At 39.7% G+C, this 17,141-nt stretch overlaps 1 protein-coding gene across 17 annotated transcripts in view; it reads left to right on the forward strand.

The window, feature by feature from the left end:
- Positions 1 to 17,141, forward strand: part of caska (calcium/calmodulin-dependent serine protein kinase a) — a 94,727-nt gene that overhangs the window by 40,553 nt on the left and 37,033 nt on the right. For all 17 annotated transcript variants that reach the window (XM_088314603.1, XM_088314594.1, XM_088314596.1 and 14 more), the window contains exons 2-5: positions 4,620 to 4,732; positions 11,867 to 11,972; positions 16,647 to 16,724; positions 16,816 to 16,888. In XM_088314603.1, coding sequence (XP_088170729.1) covers positions 4,620 to 4,732; positions 11,867 to 11,972; positions 16,647 to 16,724; positions 16,816 to 16,888 — 370 coding nt within the window. The remainder of the gene's footprint in view (positions 1 to 4,619; positions 4,733 to 11,866; positions 11,973 to 16,646; positions 16,725 to 16,815; positions 16,889 to 17,141) is intronic.

Raw genomic sequence — 17,141 nt, forward strand, 5'->3', positions numbered from 1 at the left:
CGGTTTGACGGTTTGCTATGGTTTTAAAATGTCAAGGTATGAATAAGCGCTTATACTGTCCATCACCGGTAATATGCTCTTCTCTTATTTTTTTTTTGGGGGGGGGGCTTCTAAGCAATGCACAGTATGATTGACTGCTTGTAGAACTGAGTAAATGAGCTGCCTCAAGTTAATGAGTGGCAAGTCACTGTTTTTCTTTCTTCCTTCTCGGCGAGCAAAATAGGGAGGGTTGAGCAGTTACAGTGAGGGAGAGGAAGTAAAGAGGGAGATGATAGCGCTAAAGTGCTAACTCGAGCATACTTACCTATGCCTTTTTGCTCTATGTGTGCTGCGTTCTCAGGGGGGGGGGGGGGGGGGCATGTTGCCAGCAGGTACTAGTTAGCCCTAATGACATGAGTAGCCCACGAATCTGTTCCAAAAATAACTCACCAGTAATAGGACACTGACAGTTACTCAGGAAAAAATAAAACAGAAGGTTAACATTTATAATGTATTTAAATTTAACATAATACAAAAATAAATTGGGTTCAATGGATAAAAAAGCTGTTTTGCTCTTCCGTCATACGGTCAGAATTTAATATCGGCCCACGCCTACATACATCCAATTTGTTGTATTTCTGACCAATATCATTGGTCAGGATATATATATATCAGTCAGAAAAAGTGCACAGCTGCATCTTTTTTTGTGTCGCTCACATTCTTCTGCCCTCTCTGATCTGTCATTTACAAACCCTCATGCCAGGTACACACTCTGGTTGGAGAAACCTGAAAATGTGGGCACTCCGTCAAATCTGTCCGTGCATGCATGCTGCGTGACATCTCCCATAGAGTTAAGCACTGTTCTTCTTCTGCCCTCCAGGGTTTGTTGTAAGTCGATCACCCTGCGATGGTGAAATAACATATTTCACGCTTTGATTCAATTAATTGCTCCGTGACAGCTCGGCGATGGCCTGGCAAAGGCTGATTCGTGCTGACTCTGACTCTGACTGAACACCATATTCATTTGCAAAACGTTTTCTCGCCAGTAGGGCTGGGCATCATTTCAGATTCCCAAAATCGATTTGAATCGATTCCCATGGGCCTGATTCGATTACATTTACAATTCACTTCGGTTGATTTTCGATTAAGTTAATGATTCCACGCAGTACCAATTTTTCTTTCATATGGAATATATTCACAAATCTTCTGTTCATTTCTGTATTTGTATTTTTTAAAACCCAAAAAGTTTCAGGACATTTGCCTTGTTGGAGATGATTTTGGTGCTCAAGCCATTTTGTTATGAGTCGCTATTCTCACATAGTGACGAGGTCTTTCGTGACGGGAGAAGACATTCATTTTATAGGAAGACATAGTGAAAGGATTGATTTATGGTTTTCTGAATCGATATCAGGCTATGAAGAGGAAAATCGATTTTTTTTTTTCACTTCTCCCTGCCATCAGCTTTTCCACTTCAATATTTCCGCTAGAAGGTTGGAATTTTATTTAGTTATTTATTTTAAAGTGTAGGGCTCTCTATTACAAGTGTACAAGAATGCAGTCAATAATGGCATAATTGTCAGTTCGATTATTGACTCATTTTTGTTTTTATTTGCTCGTATGTTGGTTGTCACTCGTCAAATACATTTAAGTGACTCGCCTGGTCCTTGTCGCAAGATGCAGGATGATGATGCAATAGTCAATGCTGGACCTTGAAAAATGTTTACATTTCAGTCTTTAAAAGCGCTGTTATGACATGTTTGTGTCACAACGTAGCTTGGGCGCAGTCTATCTCTCCCTTTTTAGTTTAAAGTGGTGCTTTGGTCCCCAGGCCTACTTAAACACATTTTGACATTCTTTATTCAGACACTTCATTTCATATATGTTTAAACACCCGTAATTTTTCCAAATCCCAACACATTTTGCCATTCATCCTTTCACCTCATCCCAGGTGTTGCGTAGGTGGTGGTTGTGTTAGGTTTAACCGCAAGCAAGTGAGGCGTGACATTTTCCTCCCTGTGTCTGGGGTTTGCAAAGGCGGTCAGACTGGACTGGCGAGATAATAACATGGACATGACCGCATTACTAATAAGAACCCTTATGGGTGGTACACGCCAAGCCCCTTAAATACTATCAATAGTTAGTAAATCAGTTGTCTTCCTGATCAATGTCACCAAAATCCATAATTTACAGCATGTGTTGATTTATGTAAATATAACAATAATGCATATTCATGTACTTTGCGTTTTTTTGCCTAATGGTTGATGACTAGTTTGGATGAGCAGTGATGGATACACATTGAGTTTATTTTCTATGCGATCCCATTTGTTTGCGCAGGCGTACCTATTGAAGTGGCCGGAGCATGCATGTCTATTCTGTTTGTGTGTGTTTGTGCATGTGTTAGGTTTGGGCATGATTCCGTCGCACCTCACCCTTCTGATGCTAAGCAGCTTTAGCTTGATTGCCATCTGTTCCACCAGTCTGTATTTCTGTACAGAGACAACCCCCGTTTTCCTCAGCTACGAAATCACACATAAACACTGGCGCACTGCTTGTGTACCAAACCTTAGAGATTTACGAATGTAAATATATGGACATAATTATACCTGAGTTGAAAAATGAAAGGAGAGGTGGTGTTGTTCCCTCTTTGGAACTCAAACGCTTTCCCCAGGCAAGACTTTCTACGAGATTATGCAACATGTTTGTGGGATTTTTTTGTACATGTCGTGAGTCACCAATGTTGGACATGAGAGAGGACCTACTCAGCTTCAAGTTCATCACAGAATTTTTTTCTTGGGTTTTAGGATTCAAATTATCGATGTGAATTTGGTGCAAAAGTAACTTTTCTTTTTGAAAATTAATGGCCTGAAAAATTTCCCTGGGAAACTCCACTCAAAATGTGAGTCGAGAAATCACTCGTGTTGTCATTGAGAGAGGACATGTTGGGTCTACGTTGTTCTAGTTATTACCGGAAATGTCAGTTTTTCCCAAAAATATTTGATGGGCTCGACCTTTTTAGAAATTGAGTGGGCCTAAAATACTGCCTTGGGAATCGCCTCTAAAATTGTGTCTGACCAATTATTGGTTTGGTAGGGATGTTTTACTGCTGTCCTGCCAAATAATGTAATTGACATGATGAACAATACATGTGAGCTAAAGTGCTAAGATTCTAGAACATAAAGCCCATTCTCATCCTTCCATAAATAGCTTCATGACTGCGTTGCGACAGGTGGTAATGTGTATACTCACATTGCAATTATGACCGGGTTTAAAAAATCGACATATCGATTTTAATCGATTTTCCTTTTCATACGCTGATATCCATTTGTAACACCATTATCGCTACTTTTAATAATGTGGTTTTTTTCCTTCCATAAATTTACATGAGATCTCGTCCCTTTGCGAAAGTTGCGTATCAAAACGCGCCAGCAAGCATGAAGGTAGTCGTATTTATTGTCAGGTCATCTTAAATAAAACGTACACGATTAATTTCACTTCTTAATTTAATGTATTACTATATTTACTAATGGTCCTAGTTACAGCAAGAACTTTGTACATTTGTAAAAGTCCTGTGTGAAATCCTTGATTGAATCCAAAATCAATTTCCGTGAATCATGAATCGAAAATCGAATTGAATCGGGCTCTTGTGTATCAACTCAAATACATTTTTTGCAACGTGTGTACTTACTGATATGCTCGATGCCTCCCAATGCATGCTGGGATACATTCTGGTAATTAAAAGCTGAAAGAGAAGGATGGCTCAATGTGCATTTCTGACATCATTTGTCGCCTGCTCTTTTGTCCTTCAGGCCACTGTGTGGTTTATTTGTAGTTTATAAGATGACTTGAATTGAATTCCATGGTACCATCAGGCCATTTTTAAGCCCTTTTGCCCATTATGGTGAGCTTTATTTTTTTCTCCATCGTTCTGTAACCCTAAGCTTCCGCCTTGTTGTGAAACCCCACCTTCTTCTGTGTTTTATCCCCATCGACTGAATGGGATATTACTCCATAAGAAAGTCCATTGACTGTTGCGGCCTCAGCGAGAAGTCAGCCTCTCGGTATGTCGATGTGCCACAAAACAAGCAGAGTGGACGCTCAGCCTTCTGAAATGTCAGTGACCTCACATTAACGAGCCGTGAAACACCGCCGTCAAACGGGACAAATATCTTCATGTCAGCTCCACTGCACAAACACTGTGGTCTTATTTAGCGCAATGATTTTGTAGTGCTGTGACTTTTGGTTGCAGTGAATCAACTGGTGACAACAGCCGGTTGTAGTCAGCAGAGATCCTGCAAAATAACCACATCAGATCCTTCATTGAATTTCTGGTATTGATATACTTTTTCTTCTCACACAGAAACCAGGAGTGAGAGTAAGTCTGTCATATTACCAGGCCAAGATTGTAATATGCATCTAATATGCACTGCATCTAATTATAGAGCTGTGGCCTGCCACGTTACTCATAGTTGCAGCAATGCCCTGTTTCACAAAGTACTATGTAAAAACTGAAGCAAATAAATGCCAGCGCTTCTGTTATGGATCCGATGCGACAATTTTTGTCAAAGTGGCCGATCCATTTGTAGTCAATCTTCTGCCATTATTGCTTAGTTGTAATAAAGTTTCCTCAATGTCATCTTCAGGGGTCCCTTCAGTGTGGTGAGGAGATGCATCAACAGAGAGACGGGGCAGCAGTTTGCTGTCAAAATTGTGGATGTGGCTCAGTTCACCTCCAGTCCTGGACTCAGCACAGAGGGTAAGTTTTGTTTTTTTTTGTTTTTTTGTTCCATTGATAAAACTAAAAATGTATCTGCACCGAGCTCAAACTGCATAAAACTTTTAATAACTGCATAAAAACATAAAAAGCCAAACAAAGAAACACACTTGTGGAGTCGGTCCTTGAGATGTTCACTACGCTTAAGTCTGACGAGATATAAGAAGGCACATATTCCGGCGTTGTGTTTGAGGATATTGTTTATCTTCTGTAGCAATCTGCCAGCGCTGTGATTAGATAGGCAATCTTTCTAGAGGAGGAGTGATGGCTTTAAAATTAGTTGAAAGATGTGGTGTAGCCTGATAAGAAGACTCGAGCTAAACTAAGAGAGGAGGGTGCACACCGAAGCTGGGAATATATGAATTTACGTCTTTCCATAAAAATGTTTACTCCTACCAAAAGCCATAATTTTTTTTTTACATTAATTTTAGCACACTGGTTGTAGGCATTATCAGAGCGGGGCACTCGACCCTTTTTTGCTGTTCAGTCCCCCGCCTTCCGCTACAGTTCCAGCCTCGACCCTCTGGTCTTATTCATAAAAATTGTCGGCCCCGATTTTTATAAATATGGTCCCCCATTTCATGAAACAGGAACATTTCTTGTCACCTGACCTCTGAAACGTGTGGAAGAGCCTCGTTTAAGGCGCTCATAAACTACGCTCATGTTCGGACGTCCTGAATGGAGCGGTCCGAGTGTCGCCTGCAGCGTTTTGTATGCGTGTATGTGTGTGTGCACGTGCGTGTGTGTGTGCGTGTTGCGCGTCATCGTGTGCGCTGAGAGTGTGAGTGCAATGCACAATTCCTCACACGTAACTTAGAAGGAACATTGCACTGGTGTAGTTTTGCGGGATTGTGAGCAATTACAGTATGAGCTAGCATTGAGCTGCTTTACGTCGGTCTCATTAGCAAAGTTAAATAGTGTGATGGAGACGCAGCACGTTTGCTTTTGCCATTTCCAATGACAAATGTTAACAACCGTAGCGTTGATAATGTTAAACGCATGAAATGGAAGGTCTTCCATATTAGGGGCTGGCAAATTCTCTACATATTTTATGCCCATTTAAAATGTGTCAAAGTGTTACACCAACCTCTTAGGATGAACACAATTCCCCAACAATTTGCACCTGATTTGTTGGTATTTAAAAGGAACCCCCCGCCATCACGGCAAAAGGGTCTCAAAATACAACCACTGGCCTCAACTATTAAATCACATTGAAATATATAATAATTTATTGTAAGTTTGAAAGAAATTTGTTTATTTACAACATAATTTGATAAATAGCAGCGGCCATCTTTTTGCTTGTGCAATGGATTCTGAGATGATGACGTGATGATTGCTGCCCTCCGTGGAGCAAAGGAAAACAATTGCCAACGTCTAGCATCAGCAAAAAGGAGTCAAAATGCCACACTGTGCAGCTTTTGGGTGCAATTTTCGCTCAATGGGTAACGGAAAGTGAGGTCATTCCATCTATTTTCTCGAGAAAGTAAGTCAAGAAAACAGTAGGTTGGAGCAGTCCGCCATCCCAAAGACCCGTGGATGTGCTCTCATCGTTGTAGCACAGATGCATGTCAGGCTTTCCATTGTCCTCAGCTCACAAGAGAACTCATCTGTGTGTCTAGTTATAAACGACGGTTAATACCAAATGCAATGGTAACGTAAGCGTAATGTTAAATACCGCGTACGGAAATGAGTTTTGCGTGTACGTAATGTGGAATACCCCGTACAAAAGCATGTTTTGTGGGTGCAAAAATGTGTTTTGCATGTATAACACCCTCCACACCTACGCAGAAAATGTATTTTACGCTTGCGGTTTCTCTCCTCTACGCGTACAAAATGCCAATTAATAACTGTGCCACGTTTCTTTACCAATCAGGAATCGGACACGAGGGCTAATTCTAATTGGCTGTTTACTGGCAACAAACTATCCCGCTAACAAGTAGCATTTTAACCAAGAGGCGAACGAGGAGTCGCTAAGCGTGCTAATCGCTAGACTGAAATAAAGAGTTGGGAAAGGCCCAAAATAAGTGCTTTGGTGTAAGAGAAGTCTGGCTAGAACCGCGTTAGGGCGAAGAGCCAGCAGCTATGAGTAGACATTTTTTCAATCAATACGTATCTAGATATAAAATAATCCGACGGCTACATTAGCAATTTAGCAGACGCTCTCAGAGCGGAACATGTAAATGGCTGACATCATCATGACGAAGAGGTTCAATCATTCATTAAATGTTTATAATCTTATCAAAAATATTTGCACTATTTTGCACCACAGAGGACTGAGTTTTGAGATCTCCGCAATGATAGGTCTCAAAATAATATATTTTAATCAATTTAGCTTTGCTAAGGGACAATGATTTTATTGACATAGAATCTGACGAAGAAAGTGTACATTAGTATGGAATGTAAAACATTTTGGGGTTTAAAAAAAACGCATATACACAATTACACATGAATTTAAAATTATACTTGACGGCAAGTAGTTTTTGAAAACTTGAGAACTGCCCCCCCTCACAAAGCCTCTTCAGTGTCCTTGTATTATTAAAGTAATAGCTTTTATACATTTTATTGGTATAATGGCATTTTCATCATGTTTGTAAATGATACTGTACATTGTCAAGAAAATTGCAAATCAGATCAAAATCGCAATATCGGTCATAAAATCGCAATGCATTTTTTTTCCCCAAGATCATTCGGCCCTATGCCGATGTCAAGTCTTTGACACTCGCTGATCTAAACTCTTGTAAAACACTCTAACATCTCTCACTATATGCTGAATTGATGTCATGACCAATAGCGTTTCATCGTTTGGAAAACCTAAAAGACAAACGTCCAACATCATTGTATCATGACGGTATCATTGTCGGTGACAAAAAATCGTGATCGTTTGGTACTGTGGTATTCTCCTCATTGCACGCACACTCTCTGTTCAGACGTTGCAGTAGAGTGAGGGAAGTGGGTCAAATTGTGCGTGCGTTGGCAATGGATTGGCTAACACACACACGCTCACACACATACACACCAGTCAGTGTCTCTCAAGCGTGTCCAGAGGTCTGTCTGACGAATAGGTCAGCTCTCCAAGGGGATGAGAGAGCAAAGCTAGCCAGCGAATGAGCAAAATCCATCATGTGCTGCTGCCCGCTCCCTTTGCCGCCTCCCAATTCCCCAATCCTTTTGCACGCTTTCATCCCTTAGGTCCTTCTTTTGCTTTTCTTTTTATCCCCCCCCCCCACATTGTGTCCTCTTCACCTCCCTCGTCTGTCACCTCCTTCTCCAGAGTCATGAAAGACGCAGCGATGTGTGTGTTAGCGCGTCTGCTCCTATTGTGACATCTTGTCCGCTCAGTCTGCAAAGCTGTGAAGATGCACAATCATACGCATGCTTGCGTAGTTTGCCGGGATGCTGCACAGGGCAGAGGACAGGGTAACATTTGACTGACTGTATGCACTTTGTGCTTATAACAAATCACCTGGGAAGAACGGCTGGCAAGTTTCATGATGCAACAGTTTGAGGCTAAACCCCCAACCTTAAAGCCCGTATCTCACTGAAGCAAATGTTGATTTTTTTTTTTTTCTTTTCCGTCTGGGTTCATTCAAGGTTGCGAAGGGTTGCTAAGTTAATGTTCGCAAACGGTTTTCCTTGTCAGCATTGTGAACACATTAAAAAATTAATTTCTTGAGCAAGATTTTAAAATCTATTCTTTGACTCACAGGAAGCCAGTGATTTGAGGATTTATATATATATATATATATATATATATATATATATATATATATATATATATATATATATATATTAGGGCTGTCAAAATTAAAGCATTAACTCAGGTGATTAATCCAAAAAATTAACTCAGTTAAATATTTTAACTCAGTTAACTGAGTTTGATATACTTAAAAAATAATTTGCATACTTTGCAAATATTCCGCCATATTAGCTGTCTTTAGCACGTCTCAGAACAAAACACTGTGTTTAAGTTCCCACTGGGCCTTGCAGACCAACACTACTGGAGTGTGGCGCTTGTGGGCAGTTTTGAGAAATGTTTCGAAAATAAATGTCTGCAAAGATGTCTCCGTTTAGATCGTATTTAAGAATCCAAGAAAGCTATTGGTACAGTCTTTGAATTAAATTTACTTGATATTTGGTGATTTTGCATCAATTCCAAGATATTATTCAAGTAAATATCTGTTATAAGCCTCGCAAAAAATTGTAGTTGAAAAATGTGATTAATCATGATTAATCATGGAATTTTTTTATGATTAATTAGTTTAAAAAAATTAATCACTTGACAGGACTTTCCCCTAAAGACCTGTAAAGACAACATTACAGTAATTGAACCTTCTGAAATTAAACGTATGAACTCGCTTTCCTGTCTGGTAGGAACAGAAAACTGTTTTTAGGGTGATAATAGTTTTTTAGATTTAGATTTACTTATAGCTTTTAAGTGGCTCTTTAAATTCAGGTGTGAGTCAATAATTATACTAAGATTCTGAATTCATTTGTAGTCTTCAAAGACAGAGTGGAGTGAGTGCTGATCTTGGACCTTTCATTGAAGCGTATAAGATCTTTGGATGTTACTAAAATGTTTTTCATGTTTTTGTGTATTTTTTTCATGTTAACTATGTCTGCCCCGGTGCTTCTTTTTATTTTTGCCTTTTGTTTTAAAACAGAGGAATTTTATGTCCTACTTCATGCTTTGTAAAAATGGCTACTGTGAAGTTTACTTTTTTTTTTAAAACAACAATTCAAGTGATAAACCAATATTTTGACAGTACTACGTTTGACAACTAATCAACCAGCAGCATTTTATTGTCAGTCAGACATGGAAATCCATCCTGCCTCATTTACCGCACCGTGCATCGTAACCTCACAAGCATTTATCTCCTTTTACAGCTTTCCATTTGCACCACGCGCCCATTGTCAGAATATTGATTTGTTTCAGAAGCTCCGATTCCGGTTCTCTGCATGCATTCGTCTGTGTGTGTGTGCGCAACGCTCTCACCCCCCATCCTTATCACGCTTTGGTGAATGAAGACAAACGGGGAGGAAGGTGTAACTCGTTAGCATCATTTATTTAATGCAGGAGGTTTTTTGAATGGTGGCAACGTGGCAAACTTGTCACCAGCTCCGTCACTCTGCATATCCTTTTCACGCCTCCATTAAAGTTCCTCACCATGAGGTGCCAATTTAGCGTAGAGGCTTAATGCCTTGAGTTTGACACCCTTGTATTAGAGAATAATTTGAACGTTTTTAAACAAACCTCCCAATAATATTAATTTTTTAATACAAATATATTGTTCCCATCCAAGCAGAGAATCCACCAACATTCCGTTTCAATGCATGCAAGACTTGAGTGATTCTATGTTGAAATGTAACTTCACAAGTTTAGATTTCATTGAAATAGCCTTTGATTTCATCAGATAGACCGTAAGCTCCTAATGCTGCAAAGTCAACAAATGACTATTTTCAGTTCTCTCCAACCTATTAAATGGCTTGAAAATATGCTGTCCATAATAAGTTTGAACCGTATATGCTAACAAAGCCTGTTTTTATTTCCGAAAATAATACTCTTATTAATGGTAGGTTTCTTTAAAAATATTCCAATAATTATAACTGCTGATAACTTGAAAATTATGCCGATTTCCATTCGCATAGATTATTACTGGGTAATAATCGGCGAAAGGGATTATTTGCATAATAGTGTAGTGTATGAACACAAATACCCTCCAGCCTCACCGCATTGACAACTTTAGCGAGCAACCAAGTATGTTTTTTAAAAAAATCTATCACTGTTCGCTAACACTCCTCTGCACCCAATGTAACAACAGTGCAGCCTTATCTTTTGGCTTTAAGATGAGAGCAGGGATGGCACACCTTGGGGGATGTGGGTGTTTCTGCACGATAGCGCCTCCACACGATATTGTTTCAGACCAAGTTGTCCAGGGGAAGGACTCGGGTCGTCACTTGAAAGTGATTATGGATCTTTGACCAGCCGAGCTGATGGTTATTATGTAAATGATCCAAATTGTGGCATTGCAATTAAAGCTCCAAAATGTTACATCAGTGGCATGACAGCTGGTCTATTTATCTGTTCATTAAGGCAAATAACTGTTGTTTTAACTGCTGATCAGAATGATGTTGAATATTCTGGTTACGTTATTATTTACTGTTGTCAAAATGACCTGTGAGCAATAAAACAACACAGATGAGGGACTGAGATGTAGATGCTCACCGAGCTCAAGTTACATGACAATTTCCTGACAAGATGATGACTGACATTTAAGGTGTTTCTTTTTCTTTTGCATTGAGTTCATTATTGTACCTCCTTTGGGGCAATCAAATGTATATGAAATTTTGAGTTGCATGGTGTGATTGATAACACGCATCGATCAAAGTGCTTGTGTGTTGTTTTTTGCCCTACAATTGGCTCGCAGCTTTTCCAGGGAGTACCTTGCTTCAAAGTCAGTGACTGGAATTAGCCAAATTGACATCGCTGTTTCATAGAATGGAATTTGATTTTGATTTTGATTTTTTTTTTTTTTTTTTTGGTCAGTAGGCTTTATTGATTTATGTGTAGATTTTATTATGTCGAGATACATCCAAGAAGCGCCGTCCGCGTTTTCATGTCATCGTTTCATGAAACATAAAAAGTTAAAGTGATAAAGCCACAGATTTCCCACTTGTGTCGTAGATTTTTGTGAAGTTGTCACAAAGAATGAGTTAACAACTCTAATAGAATTTGATAAATAAACTTTCATATTTATTCGTGGTTCGTGTGCCATTATTTTAGCGTAAGCCAAAACTTTAAATGTTTTTGTATAATGAATCTGATATAGTTTATTGTAGTCTAATGTATTGCTTGTTTGTTTAAAAAAAACATTGGGAAAAGGACCTTGAAATAATAATCACATATTGAATGACAGTCTCAATATTGAGAAAAAATGCCATTATATTATTTTTCACCATTGTTCAGCCCTACTGATAAGATCGATAGAAAATGGACGGATGATTAATTACACGTCTTAATTAGTAGATGACTGATAGCTATTACTGATATGATTGTCGATGGAAAAGATCTGAACTCTATGCTCACAATGTATTCCTTTTTCCCCTCTAACCTCTCAGACCTGAAAAGGGAGGCCAGCATCTGCCACATGCTCAAACACCCGCACATTGTGGAGCTGCTGGAGACCTACAGCTCCGACGGAATGCTCTACATGGTCTTCGAATTGTAAGTCACACATCCGGTTACAGAGGAAACGCCATCGTGATTCGCCCGCTGTTGAAGGATTCTTGTTAGCGGAGCGGCAGTGGAGGGGGGGGATTGCACCAGAAACGAGAGGAGCAGCGATATATGGAAGGGCGAAGAGATGAAGATTAAGATTTCACACCAGCCTCCTCTCCCTTCCACTCATCCTCGCTCTTGTATTCTCAACTCTTCGCCGCTTCCCTGGCTTATTCTAAATTCTCATCTCACTGAAGAGAATATTTTTGGCCATAAAGTTCCATCAGAGGAGGGATGAGTTTTTTTTTTATTTCATTGTTCATACTTCCGATCTGTGGCGCTCAAGCAGGGAAATACTGCTGATTCACACAGCCGGAAAAAAAAAAACGACAGAGAATGGGGAGGGGGGTGAAGTAACCCCAACAATTTTCGGGTGAGGGAGGTAGTATCACAGCCATAATAGAGCGCCTTTGTTAAATGGAATTCCACTCTACCTGTTAAAAATGGATTATTAAATGCTTGTAATTCATTGTAATCTGCAAAGAAATGTGTGTTTAGTAACGACAAATAGCAATATTTTGCCGGTCCACCCTCCATCCGCGAATCGTCATTCTGTCTTTATTCATCTAGTGCTGTCAAGCGATTACATTTTTTAACTAATTAATCACAAAAAATTCTGTAATTAATTCCAATTAATCTCATTTTTTAGCTGTTATCTTTTGTGAGGCTTTTAACAGCTATTTACTTGAATATCTTGAAATTAATGTCAAATCACAAAATATTTAGTGTATTTTGATTCAAAAATGCTTTCTTTGATCCTTGATTATGATCTAAACTGAGTCATCTTTTCGGGCATTTTCCTTAGAAACAATTCTCAAAACAGCTACAGTACATTTAGTTCTGCCCATGAGCACCACACACCAGCAGTGTTGGTTCGCAAGGTCCAGTGGGAACTTGAGCACGGTGCTTTGTTGTGAGATGATGTGCTGAAGGATGTACAGCTAATATGGTGCAATATTTGCAAAGTATGCACATCATTTTTGAAGTAAATGAAACTGAGTTAACTGTGTTAAAATATTTAAATGAGTTGAAAAAATTTCAGATTAATCTGAAGGTAACGGTTTAATTTTGACAGCCCTATTCATAACATAATCGCCCTTCGTGCTTTTGAAGAGCTTGGCAAAAAAAAAAGAACAAATGCCACAATAGTTAAATTTAGTCACAAAAACTGATTTGTCCATATATTATACATTAGCCGCCGGTCCCCACATTATTAAATGGGGTATTATCTATTTTATAAACACCGGGAGATTCGTTTTACCCGTCAAATAATGCTGGACGTAGCTATAGTTACAGAGCGTACCGGAACCTATCTCAGTCTCTTATTGTCCATGACCCCGGGACCGAATGCCCTTCTCTGACAAATAGCACTGTATTGTACCGTATAAAATGACTGCATTTGGCTGACAACAAGACCATCAGGCCAGAGAGTACCTCTCACCCAAAGTCAAGATGCATTAGGATTCAACTGCCCCTAGCGAGGATAAGGGGTGCAGAAAATGCAATCGAATGAAACATAATTACAGAGAGTCACTTGAAATAAACCGGTTTTGTAAAGTGTAATAAAAGTACGACTTGTAGCATGTGTTTTGTTGTTGTTTGCCTTTAAGGGGGAGTGGCTGAGCAATTGTTTTTGTGAGCTAGAGTCCCGTTGATGTGAGGTGTGCTCATTTTTGTATGTGTGGACTTGACTTTTTGTCCCGTTCAATAAACCATTGAAAGTGCATAAGCAACTGGCTCTCCTTACCCATATGTGAGGGTATTGCAGTAATTCTCTCCTGCTGTTGCTTGGTGTGCTTGATTGCGGGCCCACCACAGCAGTAGGTTCTGCATGGTGAGCAATTACTGTGTTTTCAAATTAATCACGGACCTTTCACGGACCCGTGTGAAATGGAAAAATTTCCTTCTCTCCTTCCACTTTGATAGTGCAGTCCAAAGAAATCAAAAACATTCTGCTTGAGTCGGTCTTATTTTTTCCTTTGACCGCTTCTCTCTCACTTAGCAAAGCTACACATTCAGAAATAGAAGAATATGAAATCAATTAAAGTGACAGACTACTTTTATTCAGCGCTCTCATCTGGTGCTGCAAGCTACTCTGCCTTCTCCTGAAGCCAAAGCCATGTGATTAGCGACTAATGACATCTTGTGAAAAGTACACAGAAAAAAATACCATTGTTGTAAAGTTATGAAGTAGTTGTATCAAACACGCACGCAGTTGTGGCAATATCCTGCCTTGCTTGGTACATGCAAATGAATTCTGTAACGTGCTGTTATGGCTGTGCAAGATCAAGCTATTTTTTGCGGCACTTCTGTGTGAAAGAGGCTACAGGTAGATGGGAGAGAGATTTGAGCACTTCATTCCTCAGAGAGCAGATAACAGAGCAGGCAATCAGTATAAGATAACTGCTGGCATCTTCATATGTATGTCCCTGAAGGAGGCTCAAATAGGAATAGTGTCTAATCCTGTATAATATGGTTGCACTGAGAACTAGAGCCTCACAGAAGCTCGGTGTAATTGGAGAGGACACCAAGACTGGGTTCACGTAATTGGGGAAGAAATGAAGCCGAGCAATTAGGAGAGATGGCATTTGTTGTAACTTGACTAGCTCAACCATGAATGTCATTCAACACGCCAGCATGTGCCTGTTTGTTTACTTCCACAAAGAGCCAAGTGAAAAATCACGCGTACGAATGCAAATGGCCATCAAGTCTGTTGCCATTGAGTTGTTGGGAACTGGTTGTAAATGAAATGAGAATCTCGTTCGTTGTAACCAGATTTGGGGCTAGTGATATTTTTTTTTTTTAATGGTGGATGGAGCACTGATTCAGATTTAAAATAAAACAATATTTAATTAGCACCTGAAGGCAGCTGGCTTCATCCAGTTTTCCATTAGGTACAGTTGTGTTACGAACGGCGACCTCTAGTGGCTTTCATAATAATAGCACTGTCTGGCCCTGTCTCCATATGCTTCCATTTTCAAAACTGCTTATCCTCACTAGGGTCATGGATAAGCTAGAAGCTTCTCAGCTGACTTTGGAGAGAAAGGAAGGCTACACTCGGGCTACTCGATTATGAAAAAAGATTAATAATTGAAATCCCGATTATTTTTTGGGGAGTACAAAACGAAAAAATTCATAAATAGAAACAATGCCAAACAAATCAAATTCACTGTATCCTAATATAATAGAAAAATATTTTCAAATGTATATATCCGAGTGTGGTTTCCCTGTATAAAAGAAAAAACAGGAAATTGGTGTTTACTTGCTGTATACTTAGAAATTGTCATAGAGAACTGTTGCGACATTTAAATAAACAATTTCAATAGAATGCTCAAATTTGAACTTATGTATACTCACTATAGTATTAAACATTTCAAAATGAGTACTATTTATAAATGTTTATTGTAATCAAAGTTTGAATAATCTGGATTTCAATTATTACTAAAATAATAATTGTACTATCGTATATTTATTTGTAATAGTATAATTATTACTAAAATAATCATGATTAATGGGGTTTTTTTTCCTAACCCGAGCAGCCGTAGAAAAGCCCCTCCCAAATAGACCTGTGCGGTCAGGGGGGTCCTATCAATATATTTTTAAGATGACAATGATAATTCGTTCAATTAATTGGTCTCTACAATGATTCAGAGGGATTGGGATATGACATGCTGCTGTCATATTTATCTAGGAAATACGATGAAATGCGGGGCGGTACGGTGGTTGAGTGGTTAGCACGATAGCCTCACAGTGCAGAGGTCGAGGGTTCGATCCCGGCTCCGGCCATCCTGTGTGGAGTTTGCATGTTCTCCCCGTGCCTGCGTGGGTTTCCTCCGGGTACTCCGGTTTCCTCCCACATTCCAAAAACATGCATGGCAGGTCGATTGAACACTCTAAATTGCCCCTAGGTATGAGTGTGAGCGTGGTTGGTTGTTCGTCTTTGTGTGCCCTGCAATTGGCTGGCAACCAGTTCAGGGTGTCCCCCGCCTACTGCCCGAAGATAGCTGGGATAGTCGCCAGCACCCCCCGCGACCCTCGTGAGGAGCAGCGGTATAGAAAATGGATGGATGGATACGATGAAATGCACCACACACATCCACGGAGCGCCAAATCTGTCTGCCTGCGCCTTGATCAAATCCACCAAAATTGCATTACGTCACCTCTATTACCATTTAGACTTGCGTTTTGCACGTCTAAAATAGGGCTCCACTATGATGGATAAAAATGGTTGGATTTTGCTCCGTAATTCATATTCCACGAATATTAATCCAAATGCTGTGTTTAGACTAGTTTAGGCTCATAGAATTTATAATTGTAAAGACATTTTTTGACTTGACATCCTTTTTAATGATGTAGAGGGAGCTCGCATACAAGATGTGGTAAATGTCCCAACTTTAATACATTTGACAGACGTGTTGCTCCCGTTTTTGTTAGCAACAGAGTTAGCAGTAAAGCAATGTTATTTTGTGAGTTAGTCACTCCACATTTTGTCATGATTGGAAACGGGCGACTTCAGTTTAGCTTTTTCGTCCAACTGACACATTTTTGCAATTATTTGACACACATATTTCTTTATGCCAATCTGACCTTCTTTCTCTGTGTGTGTCCCTGTTTGCCCAGCATGGACGGAGCAGACCTGTGCTTTGAGATCGTCAAGAGGGCAGACGCTGGCTTTGTCTACAGTGAAGCGGTGGCCAGGTGAGGTCAATTGGACTTCGATTTGTAGCTCGGCCTGCCGTTTTAATTGGATTTTTTTTTTTTTTTTTTTTTTTTTTTTTGCTTTTCTTAGTCACTACATGAGACAGATCCTGGAGGCGCTGCGCTACTGCCATGACAACAATGTCATCCACAGAGATGTCAAGGTATTTCTGACTTCGAAAAGAAAAAAGACATTTAAGATGCAATGTGGTTGGAAACTCTGTGGGTGCCGCATTCACTGCAGTGAGTATGGTAGCTGCAATTACCGCAACATCTGGAGGTTAAAAACTGCAACAGCTGCTTCTTCCCCAAAAGAGGCACCCTCTCAGCATTTCTGGTCTGATTTAGTTACCTCACACCACTTCCTCATGTCATTAAGATGAACAGAAAATACAGTAGTTTCAATCACAGACCCTT

The sequence above is a fragment of the Idiotropiscis lumnitzeri genome, chromosome 14 (assembly GCF_059441095.1).
Source record: "Idiotropiscis lumnitzeri isolate Australia: NSW breed Sydney's pygmy pipehorse chromosome 14, RoL_Ilum_1.0, whole genome shotgun sequence".
NCBI classification, from domain to species: domain Eukaryota; kingdom Metazoa; phylum Chordata; class Actinopteri; order Syngnathiformes; family Syngnathidae; genus Idiotropiscis; species Idiotropiscis lumnitzeri.